Source organism: Misgurnus anguillicaudatus, chromosome 24 (genome assembly GCF_027580225.2).
Source record: "Misgurnus anguillicaudatus chromosome 24, ASM2758022v2, whole genome shotgun sequence".
Taxonomy (NCBI): Eukaryota; Metazoa; Chordata; class Actinopteri; order Cypriniformes; family Cobitidae; genus Misgurnus; species Misgurnus anguillicaudatus.
Genome location: NC_073360.2, coordinates 24,356,286 through 24,382,057, shown reverse-complemented (window position 1 = coordinate 24,382,057; position 25,772 = coordinate 24,356,286). Strand labels below are relative to the sequence as shown.

Below are 25,772 nucleotides of genomic sequence, written 5' to 3'. Positions count from 1 at the left end.
GTTTACATAAATAGATGCAGGAAAAATCATAAAACATAAGCAGCAAAATACAGCACATAAGATTAACCATACTAGCGAGTATAGTAAAAATGTAACGTATGTAAGAAGGTGCTAAGTTAAGCCAATGTCAGTAGAATCCCCAGGGGTAGAAAACAACCCTAGGAGGAAAAACACTGTGGGCGAAAAGTCCTAGGAGGGAAAAAAAACCCTTGGGAGAGAGCCAGACATAGCTAATTCCATAGAGTATATATTATATAATAGTTACGATTTTTTTACAATTTCATGGGGAGAAAGAGAGAGAAAAAACTAATTGACAGCACAATTGAGTTTCAAATTCAACAAACCAACATCATGGCCATCAGTGTTTGCATTTCATCAGCTCATTTGCATTTATAAAGACACCCAAAAACGGCACATTTGTTTTAATACATGTTATAATACATTATCTATAGTATTTTGAGCGAGAACTTCACATATGTACTCTGGGGACACTAAAGATTTATTTTACATCTTTAATAAAAAGTCTTGTGAAATGTCCCCTTTAAATGCATTTTATCATTTACTTTGTTGTTCGTTCTAAACACAATTTTATTAAACACATACATTTATTTACTATCTTTTCATAAGATATATAATAACTTTGTTCAACTCTTAAGCTTTTTCATATATTTTTTCATGACATAGAGAATTTATAGTCTTTTACAAGCAATTCTGTATCTTAGTATATTAGTAAATATTAGTAAATCTTTTGGCATTCAAAACAGATCTAAAAACCAATAAGGAAAAATACAATCAACACACTCTGTTTGATGCTTGAAATAAATAAATATGCCAAAAATTGCCTTATTGCACAAATGTTTTCTAGCAATTACAGCAAAACATACATCCAGCCAGTGAACAGTCACAGGTGATTTTTTTTGGCAGCCTTCCTATACTAATTACGTTTCTTTAGTTGTGAATGTGACAACAGGTGTGCTAAAGCATGTGTGGAATGCTTTGGGGTAATCATAAGCTAGTGTTTTACATTGGTAATATATCTCAATATCTAAGACAGCACAGTGACCTTCACACTGATTCCTTACCAAAGATTACAAAACAAGAAGAGTAACGTGTGTCCCATCAATAATAATGTTTGTTTACGTATTAAAAAGACCTCACAACAGTGATATTTGCCAATATATTTACCATAATATCACAAATTCACACATGACCACCAATGCTTTTAAAATGCAATGTGAGAGATGTGATTCAGAAAATGTAATGTTTTGCGCAGTTCTGTTTATATCCACCAGATGGCTTTAGATGTCCATTAATGTATAGAGTGGTGTTTTTGTTGAAACCACCCCTCCTTTTGGAAAACCCTTTAAAAGCCCCCGTAAACCCCCAATAAATTGCACTGAGCAACTGCATGTCTGTGTGCTTATGTTTCCAGGATCCTGTAAATACTGTAAACTCTGATGCTCTGGTATAAAGTCTATTCAACATAGGGGTGGTATAGATTTATTCTAACAGTCAGGCGAGTGTGCTCTATGCTACACCTCACCCCCACATTCCACAACATTATTACCTGAGCCTCATTTAGCAAACAGATATTTGAGCAAACAAATAATAAAAACAGGACCATTTAAGTATAGGCTATTTTATAAAACATAAGATACACAAATACTTTTTAAATTCTCAAATAAATAATTATTTTCTAAAAAAAAAAACGTATAATTTACAGCAGTGGCGGCTGATGACTTCTTTTTTTGTCTGGGCTCGATGCAAAGTTCGTCACAATATGTATGTAGCCCATCATGTGTGTGGTTCGTAATTTCAAAATATGTGTTCTGCGCGTCGAGCGATCCTGTGTGCATCAAGTGTCTTGTCAAACTAACTGCCTGCTGCAGACGCATCTAAAGGGTTTATGATAAAAGAGACGCTCACGTTTGCCAGATACTCACATAATCTCATACTGTTAAGGGAGTGTCTTGCGTGTTTTTTGTGAACGTTAACATCTCTTTTATCATAAATGATCTTGACGCTTGTGCAGCAGGCACTTAGGCTACGTTTACACGTGGGCGGCTATTTTCATAAACAGACATTTCAACCTCTCCGGTTTCAAAAATAATATTGTGCACGCATGTCAGCTTTCAGAAAAGTGTTTATTTACACCCGTGCATGTATGCCGTCAAGAGAAGCTCAAGCCCACGTAAGCCAATCACAGACAGCGCTGGTGGTGATGCGGACTTGTTCTTTTTGTTGAAGGGCGGAGTTGTTGCAATAGGTGTTCGATGATGTTAAAATACCGCGAGAGCGATTCGAAATTAGACCTCTTTGTGTGATTTCTCAACTCGCTCTCGCGGTACGTTGACATCATCTGTCTGTCGGTTCTTGCAGCACCGCATGAAGTCAAACACGCGTAAAATCGCTGACCTCCGAGCACTCGTCTCTGCTCCTCGACATAATGGAGCAGCTGTATTTGCAAATACAAACACAAGAAACGAGTTTGCACGAACATAAATGTGATCTTGGAAGCGTTCAGAGTAGCAGTCACATGTAAACATAGGTCGCACTTTTGACATAGGTGTAAGCTCTGGTGCATAGTCTGTGACGTTGCCTGGTTAAACATTCGTTTGTCTCAGTTTACATGCAACCGTGCAGCCGAAGATTTTCAAGATCTCCACTCTGGCTGGAGTTTTTAGAAACAATCAGTTTCAGAGGCGAGATCTCCGTTTGCGTGAAAACGAGGGGCACAAACGAAGGTAAATCTCTCAGTTTTTAAAAATAACCATGTACGTGTAAACAGGGCCTTATTTTGACAAAACACGTGATGCACATGGTTCACATGATGCAACAAACACATATTTTGAAAACGCAAGCAACATGACACTCCGAACACTTATTTTGGATTTGCACTCGTGTGAGCAGTCACGAGCCACCACTGATTTACAGTAATAATCGCATAAAATAAAACTCAGAATGGTATCAAAGAAGAAATTTAAAATCAATATTATATTTTGTTGCTAACAAAATAAAAAGTTAATTCCTACAGCATGTATTGTGCAAGATGCACATGCAAGTTTTGTTTTCGAAACCTTTAGACCCAGCGACATTGATAAAGCAAGCTCAAAATCTGTAATCAAAACAGCTGTATCTTAAACTTTGCATGATCTAGACTAGAGATATAGGCCTATAGACGGTTTCAGAACATAACGGCTTTCGTGGTCATCACTTAACTTCCGGTAAACTCTGTAAAGAACAAATAACAACAAAGTCCTTTTAAAGAAGTTTATTTATATAACAAGCAAAATAAACAACACGTAGATCACAGGAACCCAATTTTCGACGAGATATTTGTTTACAGTTACAGCGACCACTAAACAAACAGAAACCGGAAGTAAAGTTTTGACCAGACGCTTATCGCATCACTGCACGTGCGCCCGATGAAACGACCCAGCAAACACAAAACGTTTTTACAACGTTTCACAACGTTGTATTTTGGTTGTAATTAGGTAATGTTGCAGCACAACGTTTTAAAAACGTTTTAAAAACGACACTCTAAATTAGAAAAACAATGTAACCAAAAAAGGACGTTTTTAATACGTTGTAAAAGCACCTAATTAGTACGTTTTTTTTTAGGTAGTAAAAAAACGTAAATATCACGTCTGTTTACTACGAAAACAAAACCAGACCAAAATAAACCATTTTTGAGACGTTTTATTTAGGTGTTAAAATAACGTAATTATAACGTTGGAATAAAACGTAAATATCACGTCCGTTTACTACGAAAATAAAACCAGACCAAAATAAACCATTTTTTGAGACGTTTTATTTAGGTGTTAAAATAACTTAATTATAACGTTGGAATAAAACGTAAATATTACGTCCGTTTACTACGAAAATAAAACCTGACCAAAATAAACCATTTGTGAGACGTTTTATTTAGGTGTCAAAATAACGTAATCATAACGTTGGAATAAAACGTAATTATAACGTCTGTTTTTTAGGCATGACTGTGTTGGTAATTGGGCATTTTGCTGGTGGGCCGACGCACGTTGGTGGCCGATACGGCATTGATTTTTGCCATGGACTGCTCCATCATGCAGGGCCAGCGGCTTGTCTTCTGTTGATCACGCGCCACAAAGACGCAAGTAGCCTAGCTGCTCCGCTTAAATTACCCTCTCTATCACTCCCTCTCTCTCAAAATGGGCAGACCAAAGCGCAAAGGTGATGCTCAAAATCAGTCCCCACTCGCAGCTTTTAGATATAACATCCCAGCAAACATTTGGACGTGTGATGACCGTTGAAAAGACGTCCGTTCGTCACGTCCCGTCATGGTTGAAAAATAGTTCCAAAATGAAAATCCAACCGACGTCTTTGACGTCATCTGACCGTGAATCACACGTCTTTTCTGCACGGTCCGTGCACGTCTAAAAATGTCCTCTTCTGGACGGTAATATGAGTCTCTGCTTAATTTAGGCGTTATACTCACTTAAAACGTGCATATAAAACAGGCTAGTTTGTACAATTGTAATAGGCAATTATTAAGGTTTTAAAAATACACAAATTTAGTCCAGTCAAACCTGAACGTCTTTATAACGTTGTAATCACGTGTATTTCAAACACATTAAAGAACACATTATTTGTGGACATAAGCAAAAAAAAGAAGCATGTTCTGATTTAGCACTTTTTATTTTTTTTAAACTGTTTAACTATAATAACAATTTCAAAATACTTTACTATATAAAAGGATAGTTCACCCAAAAATGATTATTTAGTAATTTACTCTCTCTTATGTTTCAAACCTGTATACTTTTCTATGTTCTGCTGAACACAAAGATATTTAAAAGAATAGAAAGCAGAAAGCAGATCTCACAACCCATTACTACAGTTGTAAAAAAAAATGATTGACAGTTAGCTTGGTTACAAACATTTTTCAATCTTTGTGTTCAGCAGAAAATAGAAATGTATACAGGTTTGAAACATGTGGGTAAAAAAATTATAACAATTTTCATTTTTGGGTCAACTCTCTCTTTTACACATTACAGCTGTTTGGCTTATTTAGTGTATTCACAACCCCCAGCTCATCCTGGACCGTGCTTGAGGTGGTCTGCCATAGCTGCATCTATTTCTGAGTCTCTGGCATTTGGGCTCCACCTCTTCACAGCATCTGGGGGAGGAGAAGAGTATGTTTATTTTTAGGATAAATACAATTAAAATACAATACAATATATAGTATGAAAGGTGTTCTGCATTAAATAAGTGTTGGATCACGTGTGGGGGAGGCGGCATTTGTCCCCTCCCTCTGCAGGGCCACTGTGGTGCCCTTGAGGAAGACCTTTGACTAGGTTTGTAATTGTCAAAAAATGAACAGGATATTTCTGATAAAGACAGGTGAGCTGTGATGTCCCCTAAATACATAAAGCATAGCAATAAAAATTTATCTATATACAAAAACAAGTTTTTTAGATCAACATATTCCCCAAATTACCTTGAATAACATAATACAAAGGTGTGCCTTTAAAAGCCTTCTTTTCCAGATGTCCACCACCGCTCATATTGAACTTTGCCATAAGACAATTAGACATCATTCTGTGAAAGAAATGTCTGATTACTTCACCTTAGACAAATTACCTAAATGGTCAATAAATCACAATTAACAGTAATGTGCAACATAGCAATTGCATGCAATGTTCAAACATAAACTATGTTTTAACATTTCACAACTACTCATCTATCATGTAACAAGTGCTATAAACTATATCCTCATCCATAAGTTTTGATGACAAGTAATGGCTTACACTGAAATTATGTTTTGATTTCTTGTTTGACTGTTTGAGCCACTATGAACATTAAAACTTCTGACAAGTAATGTGTGACAGATTAAATCCTGAAATGAAGTAATATAAATAGCTGGGTTAATGGTGGTAATCAATATATATTCCTGAAATATTATGCAGGATTACACAATTCAAGAGAATACATACCTGTTCATAACATTGTTCACGCAGTCTCTGACAGACTATACACCAACTCAGACAGTTGCTGGACCTACATGTGAAAACAATTGAAATAATGTTATAGAAAGACAGATGGAAATATATATACATATTCTTTATGTCACAATTTACGCAGATCACCTTGTTATCAACATCTTTGATGTATTCATAATGTATTCATAATGCAAAATACACAGTCATATAGCATTTCTTGCTTCTTGCATTTGAAGCTGAGGCCATAGGTGAAGAATCAGGTAGTCTCCATCCTGTTTTTTTTCGTTGTGTTACCTCACCTGGACAAATAGAGTTAATTATATGGTAGTGTAATATTTTAACAGTATATATAAATAACTTCACAGTGTAATACTGCATTAGTTATGAAATTAGCTGTCTGTATTTTTAGGTCTTTGTGGTTGAGCAATGACAGACATTATAAGCTCTGTATTTGTAACTATTAACTCAGATTCAGAGAAATGTACATGTTTATCCTCTAAGCTGTGTTGTCACTGATGTAAAATCTAGGGCTGCACGATAAATCGCATGCGATATCATGCGCATCTCGTCAGTTATTTAAGGTAAGAAAGGACACATTAATGAATGAATAACACCATAATTGTATGATTACAAAAAATCCTTTGTAGGTGTATGACAATACACAAGAAAACAATACTATGCCTCTTTCGGTTGTCTGTAAGATGGCTGTTCATTATGTGACCCTGCGAAACAAACACCTTGCATGTAATTTCATTAAGTACAATAAACATACACATGCACAATGTATTTAAAAAAAATACATAGTAGTGTCAAATATTAAAATAAATCACTTTTTATATCAAAGTTTTTGGATATTATGTTTACATTCAGGCAAAACCCTTACATTTAATAAATTTTTACATAAAAATGAGAATGACATTATAAAAGGCAAAAGTGTATGCACTTTGGAGCAAAGCAATGTGTTTGTATAGTCTGGGAATGCACCAAAAAAATAACAAAAGTATCAGTAGCATGTACGTCTCATAGTGTCACAGCTTATTCTAGGCCAGGGTATAGATCAATCACACCATCTTGATACCGATGTTTACTGTCATGAAGTGTGCCTGTGTAAACAAAATACACCAAAACAATTTATATACATTTTTGAGTTTCATATCAAAATATATAAAAGTCCTTTTTGAAAGAATCACGCTTTTTCGTAGTATTAAGCAAAGAAGTCAAAAACTTACAACTTAATGTAGGGTAGACAAAGTCAGGGATCGGGCACGTCTCATCCAGGTGTGTTGCACACAAAACTTGATCTTTAGCACAAAAAAGGACATATGACAAACTAGATAGAAAAGTTTGTTGACAAACTTTATGTTGGCTTGACAAAGCCTGGCCTGAACGTTTAAAACGGTTTGACAGAAGTTTAGGTTAGTAGGCTATCTGGCTGTTAGTATGTTTAAGTATGAAGCTAGCCTGATTTAGCATGAAGCTAGCATGATTAGCCTGAAGCTAGCAGGAAGCTAACATGATTAGCATGAAGCTAGCATCAAGTTAGCATGATTAGCATGAAGCTAGCATGATGCTAACATGAATTAGCATGAAGCTAGCATGATGCTAACATGAATTAGCATGAAGCTAGCATGATGCTAACATGAATTAGCATGAAACTAGCATGATGCTAACATGAGTTAGCATTAAGCTAGCATGATGCTAACATGAATTAGCATGAAGCTAACATGATGCTAACATGAATTAGAATGAAGTTAGCATGAAGCTAGCATGATGCTAACATGAATTAGCATGAAGCTAGCATGATGCTAATATGAATTAGCATTAAGTTAGCATGATGCTAACATGAATTAGCATTAAGTTAGCATGAAGTTAGCATGATGCTAAAATGAATTAGCATGAAGCTAGCATGATGCAAACATGAATTAGCATGAAACTAGCATGATGCTAACATGAATTAGCATGAAGCTAGCATGATGCTAACATGAATTAGCATGAAGTTAGCATGATGCTAACATGAATTAGCATGAAGTTAGCATGAAGTTAGCATGAAGCTAACATGAATAAGCATGAAGCTAGCATGATGCTAACATGAATTAGCATGAAGCTAACATGATGCTAACATGAATTAACATGATGTTAACATCAATTAGCATGAAGCTAGCATGATGCTAACATGAATTAGCATGAAGCTAGCATGATGCTAACATGAATTAGCATGAAGCTAGCATGATGCTAACATGAATTAGCATGAAGCTAGCATGATGCTAACATGAATTAGCATGAAGCTAGCATGATGCTAACATGAATTAGCATGAAGCTAGCATGATGCTAACATGAATTAGCATGAAGCTAGCATGATGCTAACATGAATTAGCATGAAGCTAACATGATGCTAACATGAATAAGCATGAAGTTAGCAAGATTTATTATGAAATTAGCATAAAGCTAGCATGAAACTAGCATGAAGCTAGTATGACTTAGCATGAAGCTAGCATGAAGCTAACATGACCAAAAGACCCAACCCCCATGTCTCTATGATGTTTGGATCCAGAGATATAAGGCTTTGTTTATTATGTTGCTAGGGTGCTCATATTTGGTTGCTAGGGGCGTGGCTTAATACCTCAATAAAATCCTTAGAGACTTATTGGATGCCTGAGTAAAATGAGCCCACCCCCATGTCTCTGTGACACTGTGCTGCAAAGATATCCATCTGGGCATTTTATAATGGCAGTCTATGGGAGATGTTGCTAGGGTGCACACAAATGGTTGCTAGGGGCGTGGCTTAATAGCTATGGGACGATCCAAAGAGACTGATTGGATGCCTGAGTAAAATGAGCCCACCCACATATCTCTACGACACTCTAAAGTAAAGATATTTCATCTGGGACGCTTTTATTCCCTTATATGGGCATGTTTCCTGCCCCATTATAAGTCAATGGGGAAATTTGGGTGCCTCTTACACCCCAGGGGTGAAACTTACACCCCAATGTGATGTATGTTCTTACAGAGCCTGCCAGCCTCTTCAACTGTGATAACCCACAAGTTTCTACAAATTTCTCGTTTGCAGCTATGACCCGTCAAAGTTTGTCGCAATGTTAAGTCAATGGAAAATTTGGGGTGTTTGAGCGCCCCGTTTAGGAATTCGGTAGGTCCCATCAGTTAGAAAAGTCATAGCACCAATCTACGTACCAGTCTTAAAAGTTTTGTAAAGTTTTGTGGGTGTAGCTTGAAAGCTCTAGGAGGAGTTACTGTGAGAAAAAGTGTGGACCAGAAGAATAATAATAATAATAATAATAAGCTTAGATCGAAGAACAGTATGTTGGCTTTGTCAAGCCAACATAATTAGAACATTAACAAATGTGTAGACTGTTTAAGCCATATCTACAAAAATTAATATCTACAGTTTTCCATACCTTTTGTTATTGTTTGTAGAATGCGCATCTTTATTTGGTTTGTGTTGATCTTCAACTGTAAATAAAACGAAATTGTAATTAATTATATTAACTCCACAATAACAACTCCAATTTGTTAATGTATTTTCAAACTGAGGCATTTACCTGACTTGGGTTTTGGGTGGTTATATTTTGAAGGGTCTGTGTAGGACACAGTGCCTTTAACAGCTTGTTTATTTTTATTTGGATGAGGTTCTACTTTTTCTTTGTACAAAACAAAAGCAAAGGAAGTTAATCAAACAAACGCTTATGCTGAACTTTTAATGCAAAACAGTATTTAATATTTTGCATGTGCAATGTTTAGGCAATCATATCATTGTAATTCCATTAATGCCAAACAACTTTTATTTTTCAGATAATTTACCTTCTGAAAGAGACTTTCAAGAGGCTACATTAATTAGTTACAGTAATAACTTTGACTGTATTCTTAAACATACTTTATACCATGTAACGTTATAACTTCAAAGTACGTTAGATTTTAGCCTTCTAGCTAATTTTTGTCATACTCAGTGTGGACAACAATTCTGGCAACGTTTATTTCGGAGCCTTCGTGTCAAACAAGTAAAACTTAAGCACGTTAATCAAATAATACATAATGTACTTACCCAACAGTAGATTTTGCATAATATATAGACAAAACTCCCTCGATATCGCTCCTCGTGTTTGAATGTGAACTTCCGGAAGAACGCGTGACGTGACCACTATCTCGCGAGATAATCTGTCCTATCGCGGGATTTTGTAATATATTTCTTAAAATAATATTGGAATCACAGTTTTTGAGATTGCATCCAGCTCACACCTGGGTGGTGACCGGATGTGTATCTGTTTTACATTTGTATGCGTGCATTCAGTAATAGAACAGGTGAAATAATGACTAAAATGCAGTGTTGCTTTGCAATCACACTGGGCACTTTGTGATTATAATTTATTTAAACAAGATAAAGTTAATATATTTACTTTGCATACAAATCGTGTATTTCATAGGGATTGTTATGTTTTTTTTCCTGCGGGTCTGGTCTGGACGTGTGGGGGACGCGGGTGGGCGTCTATTCATAACCTCTTAAAAATATACTTTGTTCACTTGGGTTAATTATTGCAGTATTAACCAAGGTGTACGCACAGCATTTGCATATTTCACAAGGACTACATAAATGCATTTTAGGACATGTTGTGCATTTGTGCCGTCCAGCACCGACAAATTTTGGACGGGGAGACGACGTTGATTTCGGACCAATAGTACACCATTTGTGGCGTCCTGCCGCGACCTCTTTTGGCCAGGGAGACGACGTTGCCGTCCGACCAATGTTTGCTGGGATACCTCTCTACTGTTATTTTAATGCCGAGGGCGCATTATGCGATAAAGCAACTCCAATACGCGAGCGCATGCATACCCTGCTAAAAATACAGCAAGACCAGCATATTTTGTGTTTTGGTGCTGATATACTGGTGTCCACCAGCACCAAACCAGCATGGGAATGATGCTGTTCTATGCTGATTTTTCAGGGATTTCCTTCACTCTCAAACAAATCTCGATGAGCAGCAACAGTAGTATACTCATATGAACTGGCTCAGCTTAGATTTTGCTGGGCATGCATATACTTAGTCCTTATAAAGTCCAGATATATTTTTATTTAGCTAAACTGACAGAAGTGCAAACATTACAGAGAACCCCATGGGTGGGGTTTAAACACAAATAATTAAATACGATTGTATCTACATGTTAGATGTGAATGTTGTTTCCACATACTGTAGCGATCCATGTCTCCCTCATAAGCATTCTTCTATTATGGGTTAGTGCATATGAAAAGTATTTTTGAAATAGCCACACACACAAAAAAAATCATAATTGTCAATTATGTGATATTGTATTTACAGTTCATTTTGATTAATGAAATTTACATTGTTTTCTGTCATTATCTTGTAAACTTATGGATTAGTTGTAACACTATGTTATACTTTAACTTTTCTTTGTAAAGAAAAGTTTTCAAGTCGGGCATGTTGTAGGATTTTGGAATAGAACAAAATTGTACTGTAATTGTATTTTAGATAAAAAGATAATATAAAGTTCGATTTGGTGACTTACACACCCAACTCAGAAATGGAAAAACAACATGCCTATGGCTCCATAACACGTTGAGCAGTAAAGGAATAGTTCACCCAAAAATAAAAATGCTGTCATCATTTACTCCCTCTCATGTTGCTACAACCTGGTATAAATGTATTTGTTCTGATGAACATAAGATATTTTGAGGAATGTTTGTAATTTAATTGTTAAGCCCCATTCACTTCCATAGTAGGACAAAAGAATACTATGTAAGTGAATGTGGCTCCTGAACGGTTAAATTACGAACATTCCTCAAAATTCCCGCGTGTTCATTAGAGCAAATAAATTTATACAGGTTTAGAATCTTAGGGTTAAATACTAGCGTAATAGTTAAAAAAAAAGTTAAATAAAAGATTAAATAGAAAAAGATTAAATTGTCCTATAGAACAATCAAAATTTTTAAATTCACGATTTAATAATAATTTAATGCGATTAAAAATGTTTATGTAGTTTTCTAAGATGTTTATTTATGTAAATGCTGTGTGTGTATGCTGCGGGTGCTGAACGTTACTGCTTCTTTAAATCCGTTGGAGTGACGTGAGTTACCATGGAAACGAGGCTACTAGGAACAACAGAAAGCGACAAAGCTCCGTGTCTCTTATGGTTTTCTTCACTTTTTCAGGTAAGTTTTGTCTCTCAAATTACAAAAATAATACACACAACTGTGGTTGACACCTACTTGATACGCTTTTGTTCAATATTTACCTCACTGAAATGGCTTGTGTCTTCGAGAAAAGTCCGTTAGCATATCCGTTAGCATGGTGCTAGCGCTATAGTTTTAGCGCTTGTTTATGAAAGTTTGGCCGATTGAGAACATCTAAATGTGTCATTGGGAGGTTTTAAAAGCGTTGTAAAGGGTGTCAATGCATTATTGGAAGTATGTTAATTTGTTTATCCTAAAATATGCGATTTACTCACAGTCGATGGATGTACTGTTACGTTAGGCAGTAGCAACTTCTAGGACGTCAAAATTAGCTGAAAGTATGTTTTATCGTAAACCAATATAGATAAAAAGTTGTTCTCTGATTTCAGAAGTGACAAAATAACCCCATAATAGAAAATAAGCTCAAGATTTCTGCATTTTCGAATGGAGCTGCAGTGCTGACAGAGAAATGTTGAAAACTCAGGTGAGTTGAAAAAGCTCATTCAATCACATATGCACTTCACAACGTAATCTTGCATCTTGTTATTTCCTTTAAAAAAATATTACAGTTATTTAAAGAAGGTTTTGACAAACGTGAGTGACACTGTGCAATATGAATAAATAAACCTAAAAACATAAAATTCAGCTATTTTTTGTGTATTCTATTTTTTGTATACCATCCTTTATAACGTTTCAACTCTACTCTTGCTTGTTTCCTTTTGTACTGCATCCTAAATATTGTTTGCTCTGTGACAAGTTGCATGTTATGTTTGTAGATTTGTCTATGCTGATGGCCATGCAGCAGAGTTCAAGCAAACCTGTCAGAAAACATCTCTAAGGGGCTATGTATGAACCCTATGGCTAGTAAGTAAGACCTCAAACTTAAACTCTACTGTTCAAAAGGCTGTGATTTATTTATTTGACAATAATACAGTGAAAACAGAAATTTTGTGAAATTATCACAAAGTAGATGATCTGTTTTCTTTGAAAATATGCAATTAAGTGTAATTTCTGTGATGCAAAACAAAATCTTTACTCTCACTTCTAACAAACAGAAGTGCAACTTACCATTTTAAGGTAACACTAAACAATTTGTCAACACAACAATCAACTGTGATAATAATTGAAAATATTTCTTGAGCAGCAAATCAGCGTATTAGAATGAACTCTGATAGATTATGTGACACTGAAGACTGGAGTAATGATGCTGAAAATTCAACATTAATCACAGGAATAATGCTGCCTTCACGTGCTATGGGAAAGATGATATTTTCCATTTGTGAACTGGTATTTACCAGCGTGTTGTGTTCAAGTGCATTTTCCATTTGTGAACTAGAATTTACCATTGCTTTTGTTGTCATTCAACCATTCACGACGTTGCTGCTGCTCTCCGCCATTTTGAAAAGGTCAAAGGTAATCTCATCTTGGCAACTCGGGCATCAAAATATTTTACGAGTTGCCCAGTGGAAAATACAACATGAGGGGTGTTCATGTGCATTTTCCAAGTGGGATTTTGCTATTTACCATAATTACGATAGCACGTGAAGGCAGCATTAATTACAACTTACAATATGTTCATATAATAAAAGACGTAAAAAAATTGAACCTAAACTTTGAATGGCATCGTAAATTATAGTTATGATGGCTTGTTCCTCCAACTTAATGATACTATTGCATATGTAGTTTGTTCCATAGAGACTGTCTCGGTTCCCCAAATAATGAGGACAAATTTACTAAGGAATCCAGAAAAAAATCAGATTGTGATTTGAACCAGATAATTGCTTAATAAGGTCACAAAATTCTTGGTAGTACCCAGGAGTCAAAGTCCACCAAAGGAGGCAGAGCTTTTTCACATTTTACTCCCAAACTCTTCCAGTGTAAATCTAGAAAAAGTCCTACCTTTTTAGCCAAGCATTCACATAACACATTTTATAACCTTGTTCTTAAGTTATGAAAAGTATTAAACAAGTGCACATGATCATCTTTTGCTTGAAATAATATGAGCAGCAGCTATGGTAATCCTATTGCTTTCCTGTTTCTATCATGATACCCATACAAGTTACAGAAGCTCCAGTATGGATCCAGCCTCACTTGTAAAGACTTCAGATGACGCCTACACTCTCAGAGACTTCAGATGATGGCAACCAGATGGACATACAAGACTGCCGAACATTATATATATATTGCACTCACTGCCTCAAAGCATAAGTTTGCAGATTTTCAACCCACGTTATATTTTTACAATAAATTGGGGTATTTGAATGGACAATGTTAACGCTTTAACTTAAATTCCCAATTAGTTCTTGACAATACTCTGCCAGATGACAGATTACATATATTACAGACATTGTAACAATACAAAGTGGGTTGGAAATCTGTAAACTTCCTCTATAATCATAATTGTCTGTTTAACTGAGCATGACTTAATACAAGGCATGTGTTTCATCTTAGAGCTATATGATTGCTGTATTAACATCACTTCGTTACTTAATGAGATTTATGCTTATCTCTAGTTTCACAGACAAGGCTTAAGCCCATAGTCCTAGATGTTTGAGCTGTCTCAATTGAAAAGAACTTTCAATGTGAGATTTTAAAATAAGCCAGTGCCAGTGATTTGTTTTAAGATAGACACCAGTAACAAATTTTTTCTAAGGCATGTTTATTAAAGATGCTTAAACATCTTATTTTAACTAAGGCATAGTCTAGCTTTAGCTAAGCCGTGTCTGTGAAACCAGGCCTCTATTCTTAATGCATTAAGATATGTAAGTTGAATTAAAAGATAAAATTCTGTTTACACTTTATTGGTAAAACATACCAAGCAGATTAGCCCAGAAAATAAACCAAATGCGTTAAATTACAGTTTGCTTGACCATTGTATGAATTTAATAATTATTAAAATCCTTATACTTGTTTGACAAATTAATATATCATTATTGAGAACTGAGATTTGGCATTTTGTTTAGTTTTGTTTTGAGTAAACGTTTCCAGTGTTTGTATACTATTAGTTTAACTTGATATGTCTGTTATGAAGTCTTTGACTAACGTTTTTTTACATTATTTCATTGTTCATAATGTTTACAATTATATGTTGTGTCAGTTAGACGTTTTGTCATATTAGGTTGCATTAAATTAAATCCTTGTAGTTCTTAGCTATTTTCTCCAGTGATTTGTCAGTGTAGCTAACGGGTCCTCAGAAGAATTGTGTTAAACATGAGTTCAAAGCCTACTGGAAATCTACATTTTTCACTAAAATAATGGAAGACAGATTTTGCGGAACCTACAGTTCAAGTCTACCTCCAGAAGGATTGAGAGCTTACAGGTTTGATGATTGACGGGTTCTTTCTGTTAACGCCCAACGCGTTTCGGCACGTGCAACATGAGAGGTATTAATAACGTTTTTTTCACGTTGTGAAAAGGTTGTGACAACGCCACCTTCCGACGCACTCAACACGACCAAATGTCGGGTTTTTTGAACGTTATAAATACGTATTTTTACAACGTTGCAAAAATGTTTAGATAATGTTATCAAAACGTTTTTGCAACGTTGTGAAAATACGTATTTATAACGTTCAAAAAACCCGACATTTGGTCGTATTAAGTACGTCGGAAAATAACGTTATCAAAACTTTTTCACAACGTGAAAAAAACGTTTTTATAACGTTTTTGTGTTTGCTGGGGATACTGATCACAGATTTTTTTTAGGCATTTAACGCACGCGATTTACCAGATACTATATACGAAAATACACTTAAAAAACTGTTTTTAACTGAGCTGTAATATAAAACAATCACTGTTAAAACGACGGAAAATTAAGGAAGGCTCCTCCTCTGTCCCACCCGGTCCTGCAGGAAAGCCAATGCGCGTAATCGCTGTTTGTCTTGATTATGGGGGTGGGCATGGCTTATGGCTGCATACATACATACATACATAGCAGTTAAAACTGCAGAAGAGCAACAAACATCACACTGAGCAGCTGTGCATTTACCATAATTCCCCGTCATTCTAATATTTCGACATGGATATATTTTTGGCATTAAAGACAAATGTATTATCCATTGTAATCGTTGTGATGGTTCTGTTATTGTTATGGAAGAGTCGAGGAAAGCAAAGTAACTTTCAACGCCTGCCTCCAGGACCGCGTCCGTTACCACTGCTTGGGAATATTTTTCAGTTTGATGGGAAGCAAGCATACAGATATTATCTTGAGCTCAGTATTCAATGCTTGCATAAATTATGCCTTGTGCACACAAACCTTAACACATTAAAATGACAAAAAGTTTTGGTTTAATTTTAAGATACCAATTGTCTAAAGTTAAAATTCAAAGGACCAATAAAGATAGTAAAAGTCGTATTTGTGACACAAATATGTGACATTTTTACAGTCCTGACATGTTTAAATCAGCGTTTAATAAAATCTAGGTATGTTATAATTGAGGTTAATCTGTTGAAGAGTTTATGGGTCCACTCACCCTTTCACCTGTTTCACATGACTGCTGTACACGTGCGCTTTGCTTACTGTACAAACTGCGAGAACCTTGGAATATAGCTATTATAAAATAATGTATATGTTAAATCACTGCTGTTTGAACTACATTTGTCCAGTTTGGGTGTATGTTGTATTTTTGTTTAAATAATATTAGGCTACACCGCTGCGCAGTTACTAGGTGAGTGTCTGGGATTTGTGCACCCCAGAGATGATACATGAGTACGCTTTGTTATGTTGATGTTATTCAAAGACAAATTGTGCTTGTACTTATTCCCATCCCTAAATTGCAGACAAAATAATAAGTTTAAGCTATACCACAATATACGGAGTCCATTAAAGCACAATAAGATATCAACTAATTAAACATGGGGTTTTGTTTTAAAATGTAATCTTAATTTAAGAAATTTGAATGTGCACTGTACATGTAATATAAATGCACAGTTTGTATTGTATGAAGTTTAAACCTCTGTTCTGTCTTGAGCTCAGTAAAAAGTACGGCCCGGTGGTTACCATCTGGTTGTCGACCACTCCTGTGGTGATCATTTCTGGATATCAAGCCCTGAAGGATACCCTTATTGGTCTCGGTGAGGAATTCAGTGGCAGGTCCAGCTATCCCATGATCATGAAGGCCACACATGGATATGGTGTGTTTGCTGCCTTTTAACTAAGTCAACTTAAAAGATGTACACTTTTTAATCAAGCAGAATTTTTACTTGCTAGAATGAAAAGATACTGTGATTTATAAGCATGAAAAATCCTAAACTTTACCTATAGAACAGAAATGTGTACTGCCCTACAAAGGCAAAAGACCTTAACTCAAAAAATTACTTTAAAGTTTAAGACTTTAGTTGTCAGTTATTTTCTTTTTGATTTAAAAAAAAAACAACCACAACATTGACTAAAGACACTTATCCACATGATAAAGGAGGCCTTGAATTTCCCAAAAATATCAATAACTAATTTTCAACCAAAAACGAAGTTACTGCCTTTTGCCTTTGTAGGGCAGTGTAGTTCATTCGACATAGAAAATATGCTGACAATGTAGTACATTGAAAATACATTGAACATTGTCCCTTTGCACAGGTGTTTTGTCCACCAGTGGACACAGGTGGAGGGAGATGCGCAGGTTCTCACTTATGACCCTAAAAAACTTTGGAATGGGCCGCAGGAGTATTGAGGAAAAAGTCCAAGACGAGGCTAAGAATCTTGTGAAAATGATGACCAAATATGAAGGTAAAATTATTTGATCTGTTCTCTTCTGATCTGTGTGTCAAGGTTATTATGTTACTTATATGGTTGTGATGTAGTTTGTTTGAAAGTTGCAAAAAACAAAACATTTAATAAATGTACCAATGGACACTTCGTACAGAAGAACCTGTCCTGAATTATGTATTCTACTTTAAAGTGTCACCTAATGTCAACCATTAATGAATGTTTTATTAAGTGAATGTTGTTTTAATTTAGCAGAGAAAAGTAGTTTTCTTTAACTATGTACTGTCTCAACTGTATACTGTATGATTGAAAAAACAAATGAAACTTTGAACATTAAATGTAAACATTTTAACCAAGCAATTAAGCCACCTGTCAGCACTTAAAGGGATAGTTCACTTTAAAATAAAAATTCTGTCATTATTTACTCATCGTCATGTTATTCTAAACCTGTATGAATTTCTTTTTTCTGATGAACACAAAAAAAGATATTTTGAGAAATGATGGTAAACACACAGCAGATAGTGACAATGGACTTCCATAGTAGGAATAAAAAAATATGATGGAATTTAATGGGTACCGTCAACTGTGTGCTTACCATCATTTATCAAAATATCTTCTTTTGTGTTCATCAGAAAAAAGACATTCATACAGGTTTAGAACAACATGAGGATGAGTAAATGATGACATTAATTTTAAAGTGAACTATCCCTTTAACCTCATATTACATAACATACATTACATTTTTACAATGCACTAAACTTGACTTGATCTCTGAGCTTTTGTCTCTGGATATCTATTAAAGGTCTTGCATTCAGCCCTGCAGACATGGTGTCTAATGCTGTGGCCAATGTGATCTGCAGCATTGTCTTTGGTCATAGATTTGAATTTGAAGATCCACAGTTTAAGTTTCTACTTGGGACAGTAAATAACTACTTCAAGATGCTTAATAGCCCCCTTGGACAGGTATTTTAACAAATAATTTTACATAAAGGTTATTTAATAAAAATAAAAAAAAACATTATTGAACTAAAAATTTATTTAAGTTAATTTGTCCACACAAAATCTAGCATAGATAAAATAGATTTTAAGTTCGCGTAGAAAGACTATCCAAGGTAACACTTTAAAATAAGGTTGTATTTGTTAGCAATAATTAATGTATGAACTGATAATGAACAATACTTTTACATCATTTCTTTTAATTCATATTAAATGCAACATTTACTACACTTTTAAAAGTAACTAGCATTAGTTAATGCACACTGAACAAACATGAACAATCATATTAGTATTAGGCTACCTAACATTAACAAAGTGTAATAAATGCTGAAAAATATTATTATTTGTTAGTTCAGGTTAGCTACTGTAATGTTTTATTTATTAATATTATATCATATATTCATAAGAATCTAATATAACTTTTTCTTATCTTTACAGATCTATAATATTTTTCCTAGGCTAGTCAGTCTTTTGCCAGGTAAACACCATGAGGTATTCAGAAACTTGAAAAAGGCAAGAGAATACTGTATTTCTGAGACCAAGGCCCGAATGAATAATATGGAGGATCCCTCATGCCCAAAGGACTTTATTGAGGCCTTTGTGTTGAAAATGGAAGAGGTAAATATTTGCGTTTCAGTATGTCCATAGTCCATGTTTTCCCCCATTCCTGAAAAATTTGTACATTAACTTTAGAAATGATGTTTCACCATTACTGTTCTCTATTATACATTGTAAAGTAACTTTAACAGGTAAAGGGATCCTGGTTGTTTCATCAATGTTTGAAGAAGTTCTATTTCACCTTAGATAACTAGTCTCCTCACAAATGAATTACCAGAACACTGTTAAGACACAGTGTAATCTGATTTGACCTCTAAAGGACCTCTTAAATATGGTGTTGTCTTTTTTCTGTTTAGCCTATAAAAACATTAACCTATCTGAGTTGGATCTTCTCTGCTTGTGTTTGCATAGCCTGAAAAGTCTTAAGGGGAAAGTTGGAGTCATATATCATTCATTTTACACTCTAAAAAAATGTTGACTTGTTTTTGGGTCAAAATATGGGTTGAAAATTAACCCAACTGTTTGGTTTGACCACATTTGTCCCAAGTATGGGTTAAAACAACCCAACATTTTTTAGAGCTTATTTTTCTTTAGTTTACAAGATCTTTTTTGCAGCATTCCACCAATGAATACATTTTCTTATCATGGTTGACTGAGATTTATCTCTTTATAGACCTACAGTAGTTTATATGCTGCTCTCTTTTGCAGGAGAAAAACAATCCTGACACAGAATATAATCTTGAAAACATTGTGTCACTGATATGGAACTTGTTCAATGGTGGCACAGAAACCACCTCATCCACCATCAGACAGTCTCTGCTTCTTATGATGAAGCACCCAGATATTCAAGGTAGGGGTATGAATCTGTGAGTAGACAGCAAAGCGAATAATTTTATGAAGAACTGCTTTTTGCTTTCATAAAATTATTTCAGATTTGGTCAGATAAAAAACAATTTGTTGCAATTCAAACAGAAATTCATTTTAAACAATTCAGTAACTTTCAAAGCCTTAAAGGGATAGAAAATAATGTCATTAATGACTCACCCTAATGTCTTCCCTAACTTGTAAGACCTCCGTTCATCTTCAGAACACAGTTTGAGAGGTTTATATTTAGTCCGAGAGCTTGTTGACCCTTCATTGAAAATCTATGTACGGTATACTGTCCATGTCCAGAAAGGTAATAAAAACATCATCAAAGTAGTCCATGTGACATCAGTGGGTCAGTTAGAATGTGTTGAAGCATCGAAAATGCATTTTGGTCCAAGAAATTGCAAGGATTGTGACTTTGTTCAGCATTGTCTTTTCTTCTGCGTCTGTTGTGGGGCGCATGCACGGGACTGGAGTCACGTGACTGCAGTGATGCAGATGACGTACGACGTGGGTGACGTGTTATCTGGTGCACCCCAGCTGTTTTTTGTTGTTGTTTTTTTTTTTTTGTGCGCCCGTGCTTTGTTTACAGTTTGAGGGAGATGCACATTGTACGTTTGAAACAAAAAAAACCTTCGCAGATAACTTGGAGAAAAAAAAGTTAACAATAATCTAGGCTCCAACTATTAGTAAAATGTTGTTTGAATAAAACGCTAAAAAGTGTAGATTATTATAAAAGTGAAGTTATTACAGTGGAGAAGTGCAAAACAAAACAATGACAAAATAACAAATCAGAAACAAAATAAAAATCAGAAAACCAAATAAAATATCAGAAAACAAATTAGAAAACACAACCTCAAATTCACAAACCCGAAAAGATAGGTATATTGAGCATATGGAATAGTAACTGCTGATTAGACGACACCTCTGTCAATCAAGAGCAGTACAGCTGGGGCACGTTTAAGCTCAAACCAGTGCGCTGTGTTTTGCTACGGTTTCCAGGTTGAACATTATGTTTCCTGGAAATGGTGTGCACCGGTGTGCAACAAATTTGAGATACGTTTTCTCTTGTTTGGTGGGCGTGTCAAAAATGCCAGCCCAATCAGCAGTAATATGATATAAACCACTAGGTATTATAAAGACAACTCGCGGAATGGGTGTAAGTAACCTTAGAGGCTTAGAATGGCCTTCTCAGCTTCCATAGTTCAACACACCTGCCATGATCCCATTTTGTCTGCCTGCCTGTTTTCCCTTTTGTCCTCATCATCTCCCCATGGACTCCCTCACTGTCAGGCACCTGCTTCTTGTCCTGTAATCATTGTCACCTGCCAGCCATTACCCTTATCAGCTCCATTAAATAAGTTCTCCTGTTTCCCCTGTCCTTTTTCCGGTATTGTTTATTGTCATTATAGTGTGGTGTTCTCCCTAGTCACTGTTAATAAAGTTTATCGTATTGGATTCTCCTCGTCTTTACTTCGACACCCTGACAGAATACCGGACCTAACTATGGAAACACCAGAGGACCACCTCCAATTTCATCTAAGGCAGAATGGCGGCCTCTGGAGGACTATATTGAGGAGTTTGTGGACCTCATACACATGAGCTGGGACAACACCAAGCTACATGCATGCTTTTGGTTGGGACTGGATGATTATTGGCCCCGCATTGCTACACATCAGCTTGTTCGTTTACCTCTAATGGATTTTCTAATCTTTGTCCTCCAATCTACTGGCTCTAATTTCGAAGTTGATTTAATTAGTAATTATCCAGTCCCTCCCCGAAACCAGTCAAGTGCTTTAGCTCACTCTAAGACTGTCACTGTGTCCTCCACCTCATCTGAACATTATGAGTGCCATGCTCACTCATCTGAAGTCCCTGCAAGGTGTGCGCTTGTTATCCTGGCTCCCTAGAGGCGGACGCTCGCTCTTCAAGTCCTTGCAAGGTGTGCGCTCATTCTCTTCATCCCCAAGAGGTAATCGCAAGTTGTGCACTCGTTCTCCTTACTCCAGCGATGGCACACTCCTGAACTCTGCTGAACGCCTCTACGCCCTCATGAACTAAGCCAAGAGCTCCTACCCTACCCTGCACTTTACCCCAAGGTCCTGCACTTCCCTTTGCTTTGTTCAGAGCTGGAGCTAGAGGTAGGTGTTTTGGCTGTGATGGTACTGGCCTTGAGTTGCGTCTGAGTCGCACACTTCCCTTAACATTCCCAATGAGAGGCACACTCACACCCCAAATCTCTGCAGGGTGCATGCTCGTTTGCCTGATTCTAGCAAAGCGCCCATTGTATCTTCTAAATTTATCCCAGTCTCATCTGAACTCAGTCCAGTGCCCATTGGCTCTCCTGAACTTGCTACAGCGCCCGTTGGCTCTCCTGCACTCAGACCAGCGCTTCCACTCTACCCTGAACTCTACCCCAAGGTGCTATGCTTCCCTTGAACACCCCCCTGACCTTCCCCCAAAATTTTTTGAGGGATTATACCTCCATAGCCACAGTGACCGTCTGCCTCGCTTACTCTCCTGTCTCAGGAGAGCCAGCGGACACTGGGCAGAGTTTAGGGGAGCCAGCGGGATGAATTCAGAAGAGACAAGGGGCGCTTTGCTGTGGTCGGGCGGACGGGCGTGCAGCTCGCGGAGACTTGGGGTGTGGGCGTGCGTCTCATTGGGAATGTTGAGGGAGGTGTGTGACTCAGAAGCACCCTAACGTGGGAAGGACCCAGGCTGGTGACGCACTCACAGTAGAAATCTTTGAGGGGCTCGAAAAAGAAAACTACATGGCAGAAAAATATTTTTTTAATCACAACATGATAATGCAGCGAAACTAGATCTCAAAATAACATTTAAACTTAAAAAAAAAATAGGCTACCATATAATAGGCTTCTTAGAATAAAGCAATGACTTCCAATAAATTTACCAAAACCTATTGTAAATGTGAAAGCTGATGTATTGGTTGATGCTAGCTACATTTTATGCATTTGACTGGCACCTTCATCTGTCATTTGTTCGGCACCTTCATCTGTCATTTGTTCTGTACAGAGCGTGTTCAACGGGAAATTGATGGGGTTATAGGACAGGAACGTTGGCCTTCCATTGAAGACAGGCAGAACCTGCCGTATACAGATGCTGTTCTCCACGAGGTGCACCGCAGCATGGATCTCGCGCCCATCGCTGTCCCTCACAAGATGATGTGTGACACTGAATATAATGGCTATGTCATTCCTAAGGTATAAGGTTGACAATGCTAATGAAAATTTGCCAGTGAACATTGTAAGTGGATATACACTCACCGGCTATCTGTCTATCTTTAGGGAACTGTGGTTTATCCACTGTTATCATCTGTGCTTTCTGACCCAAAACTGTGGAAGAACCCAAACTGCTTTGATCCAGAGAACTTCCTGGATGAAAATAAACGATTTAAGAAGAATGACGCATTTGTTGTATTCGGCATGGGTAAGCTGGTTGTTGTTTGTGCTCAGTGCTACAAAAAAAAAGTGGTTATAAAAACCGATAATTGCTTTTCAGATAAACATTTAGGTCCATGCATGTGTTAAATAATTGCATTGACAAATAACATTGGGGAACCACTGTTTTTTTGAAAGAGCATTTAAATACAATTTCTGATGTGAAGAGTATTTTTACTGATAGGTAAGCGAGCGTGTCTGGGTGAGGCTCTGGCCCGGATGGAATTTTTTCTCATCTTCACTACTCTGCTACAACGCTTCACCTTCAAAGCCACAGTGCCACCAGAAGAGCTCGACACAACCCCCACCGACTGCAGTTTTGGCCGAATGCCCCTCATATACGAGTGCTATGCCATTCCTAGGACATAGAGGGTGCAAAAGTCCATATCCAGGATTTATTACCAAAGTGAGTGTAAGATAGAGATTTTCAGCTATCCGTGGACATAGGATGTGTTGGACTATAAATTGTTTTATTTTGATTTTTTTCCATATTTTAGATTGTTATCATAAACTCAGTAAAAGTATGTAATAACACAAATGTTACTATAAGAATTATGTTGTAATTTAAAGGGGACATATCATGAAATATGTTTAAGTACTATAATTGGGCCCCCAGTGCTTCTATCCTAGAAAATATGAAAAAGAACAACCCAGTACTTCGTTTTGGTCAATTTTTTCTGCAAGCATATGAAAAAAATTGTTCATTGAAATTTGTCTCCCCTTGTGATGTCAAAAGGGGATCTTATTATAATAATACTGCCCCCTAATCTGCACTGTCCAACAATGGCACTGCCATTTAGTGCAGAAAGAGTTATTTTTTTTTAATTCAATTTTATTTTGCGCTTTTCAGAATTGTTTAATTGTTTCAAAGCAGCTTTACATAAATAGATGCAGGAAAAAACACATAATGCAACATATGTAAGAAGGTGCTAAGTTAGGCCAATGGCAGCAGACTCCCCAGGGGTTGAAAAAAACCCCTAGGAGGAAAAACCCTGTTGGTGAAAAGTCCTAGGAGGGGAAAAACCTTGGGTGAGAGCCAGACATAGCTAATTCTATAGAGGATATATTATATAATAGGTATGATTTTTTCAATTTTATCAAACCACCATCATGGCCATCAGTGTTTGCATTTCATCAGCTCATTTGCATTTATGAAGACACCCAAAAACTGACTTTTTTTAAATACATGATATAATACATTATCTATATGGTATTTTAAGCGAGAACTTCACATATAAATATGTACTCTCGGGACACTAAAGATTTATTTTACATCTTTAAAGTCTTGTGAAATGTCCCCTTTAAATGCATTTTATCATTTTCTTTGTTCTGTTTTAAACACATTTATTAAACACATACATTTATTAACTATCTTTTCATAAAATATATAACAACTTTGTTCAACTCTTAAGCTTTTTCCTGTAATTTGTTATGACATAGGATATTTTATAGTATTTTACAAGCAATTCTGTAGTCTGCATATTAGTAAATCTTTTGGCACACCCAACATATCCAAAAATCAACAAGGAAAAAACAATCAACACACTCTGTTTGATGCTTTAATGAAATAAATAAATATGCCCAAACTGCCTTATTGCACAAATGTTTTTGGCAATAACAACAAAACATACGGTCCAGCCAGTTAACAGTCACGGGTGAACTTTTTAGGCAGCCTTCCTATACTAATTATGTTTCTTTAGTTGTGAATGTGACAACAGGTGTGCTAAAGCATGTGTGAAATGCTTTGGGGTAATCATAAGCTACTGTTTATTGGTAATATATTTCAATATCTAAGACAGCACAGTGACCTTCACTTCAGATTACAGCAAAAAAGAAGAGTAATGTGTGTCCCATCATTAATAATGTGTGTTAACGTATTAAAATGACCTCACGACAGTGATATTTGCCAATATATTTACCATAATATCACAAATTCACACATGACCACCAATGTTCTTAAATTGCTATGTGAGAGATGTGATTCAGAAAATGTAATGTTTTGCGCAGTTCTGTTTATA

General features: G+C 36.2%; 1 protein-coding gene and 1 long non-coding RNA gene across 2 annotated transcripts; both read left to right on the top strand.

The window, feature by feature from the left end:
* The first annotated feature begins 11,928 nt into the window (after nt 1-11,928).
* Nucleotides 11,929-15,325, top strand: LOC141361571 (uncharacterized). The gene is made up of 3 exons (XR_012367699.1): nt 11,929-12,153; nt 12,564-12,658; nt 12,951-15,325. It is a non-coding gene; the product is annotated as an uncharacterized lncRNA (long non-coding RNA).
* Nucleotides 15,326-16,101: 776 nt separating this feature from the next.
* On the top strand, nt 16,102-25,340 carry LOC129438144 (cytochrome P450 2M1). Its single transcript, XM_073862880.1, has 9 exons — nt 16,102-16,388; nt 17,149-17,304; nt 17,744-17,893; nt 18,675-18,835; nt 19,307-19,486; nt 20,135-20,276; nt 23,330-23,517; nt 23,602-23,743; nt 23,939-25,340. The coding sequence occupies exons 1-9, from the start codon at nt 16,190-16,192 to the stop codon at nt 24,121-24,123; spliced, it is 1,503 nt and encodes a 500-aa protein (XP_073718981.1). The 5' UTR covers nt 16,102-16,189; the 3' UTR covers nt 24,124-25,340.
* Nucleotides 25,341-25,772: the final 432 nt, after the last annotated feature.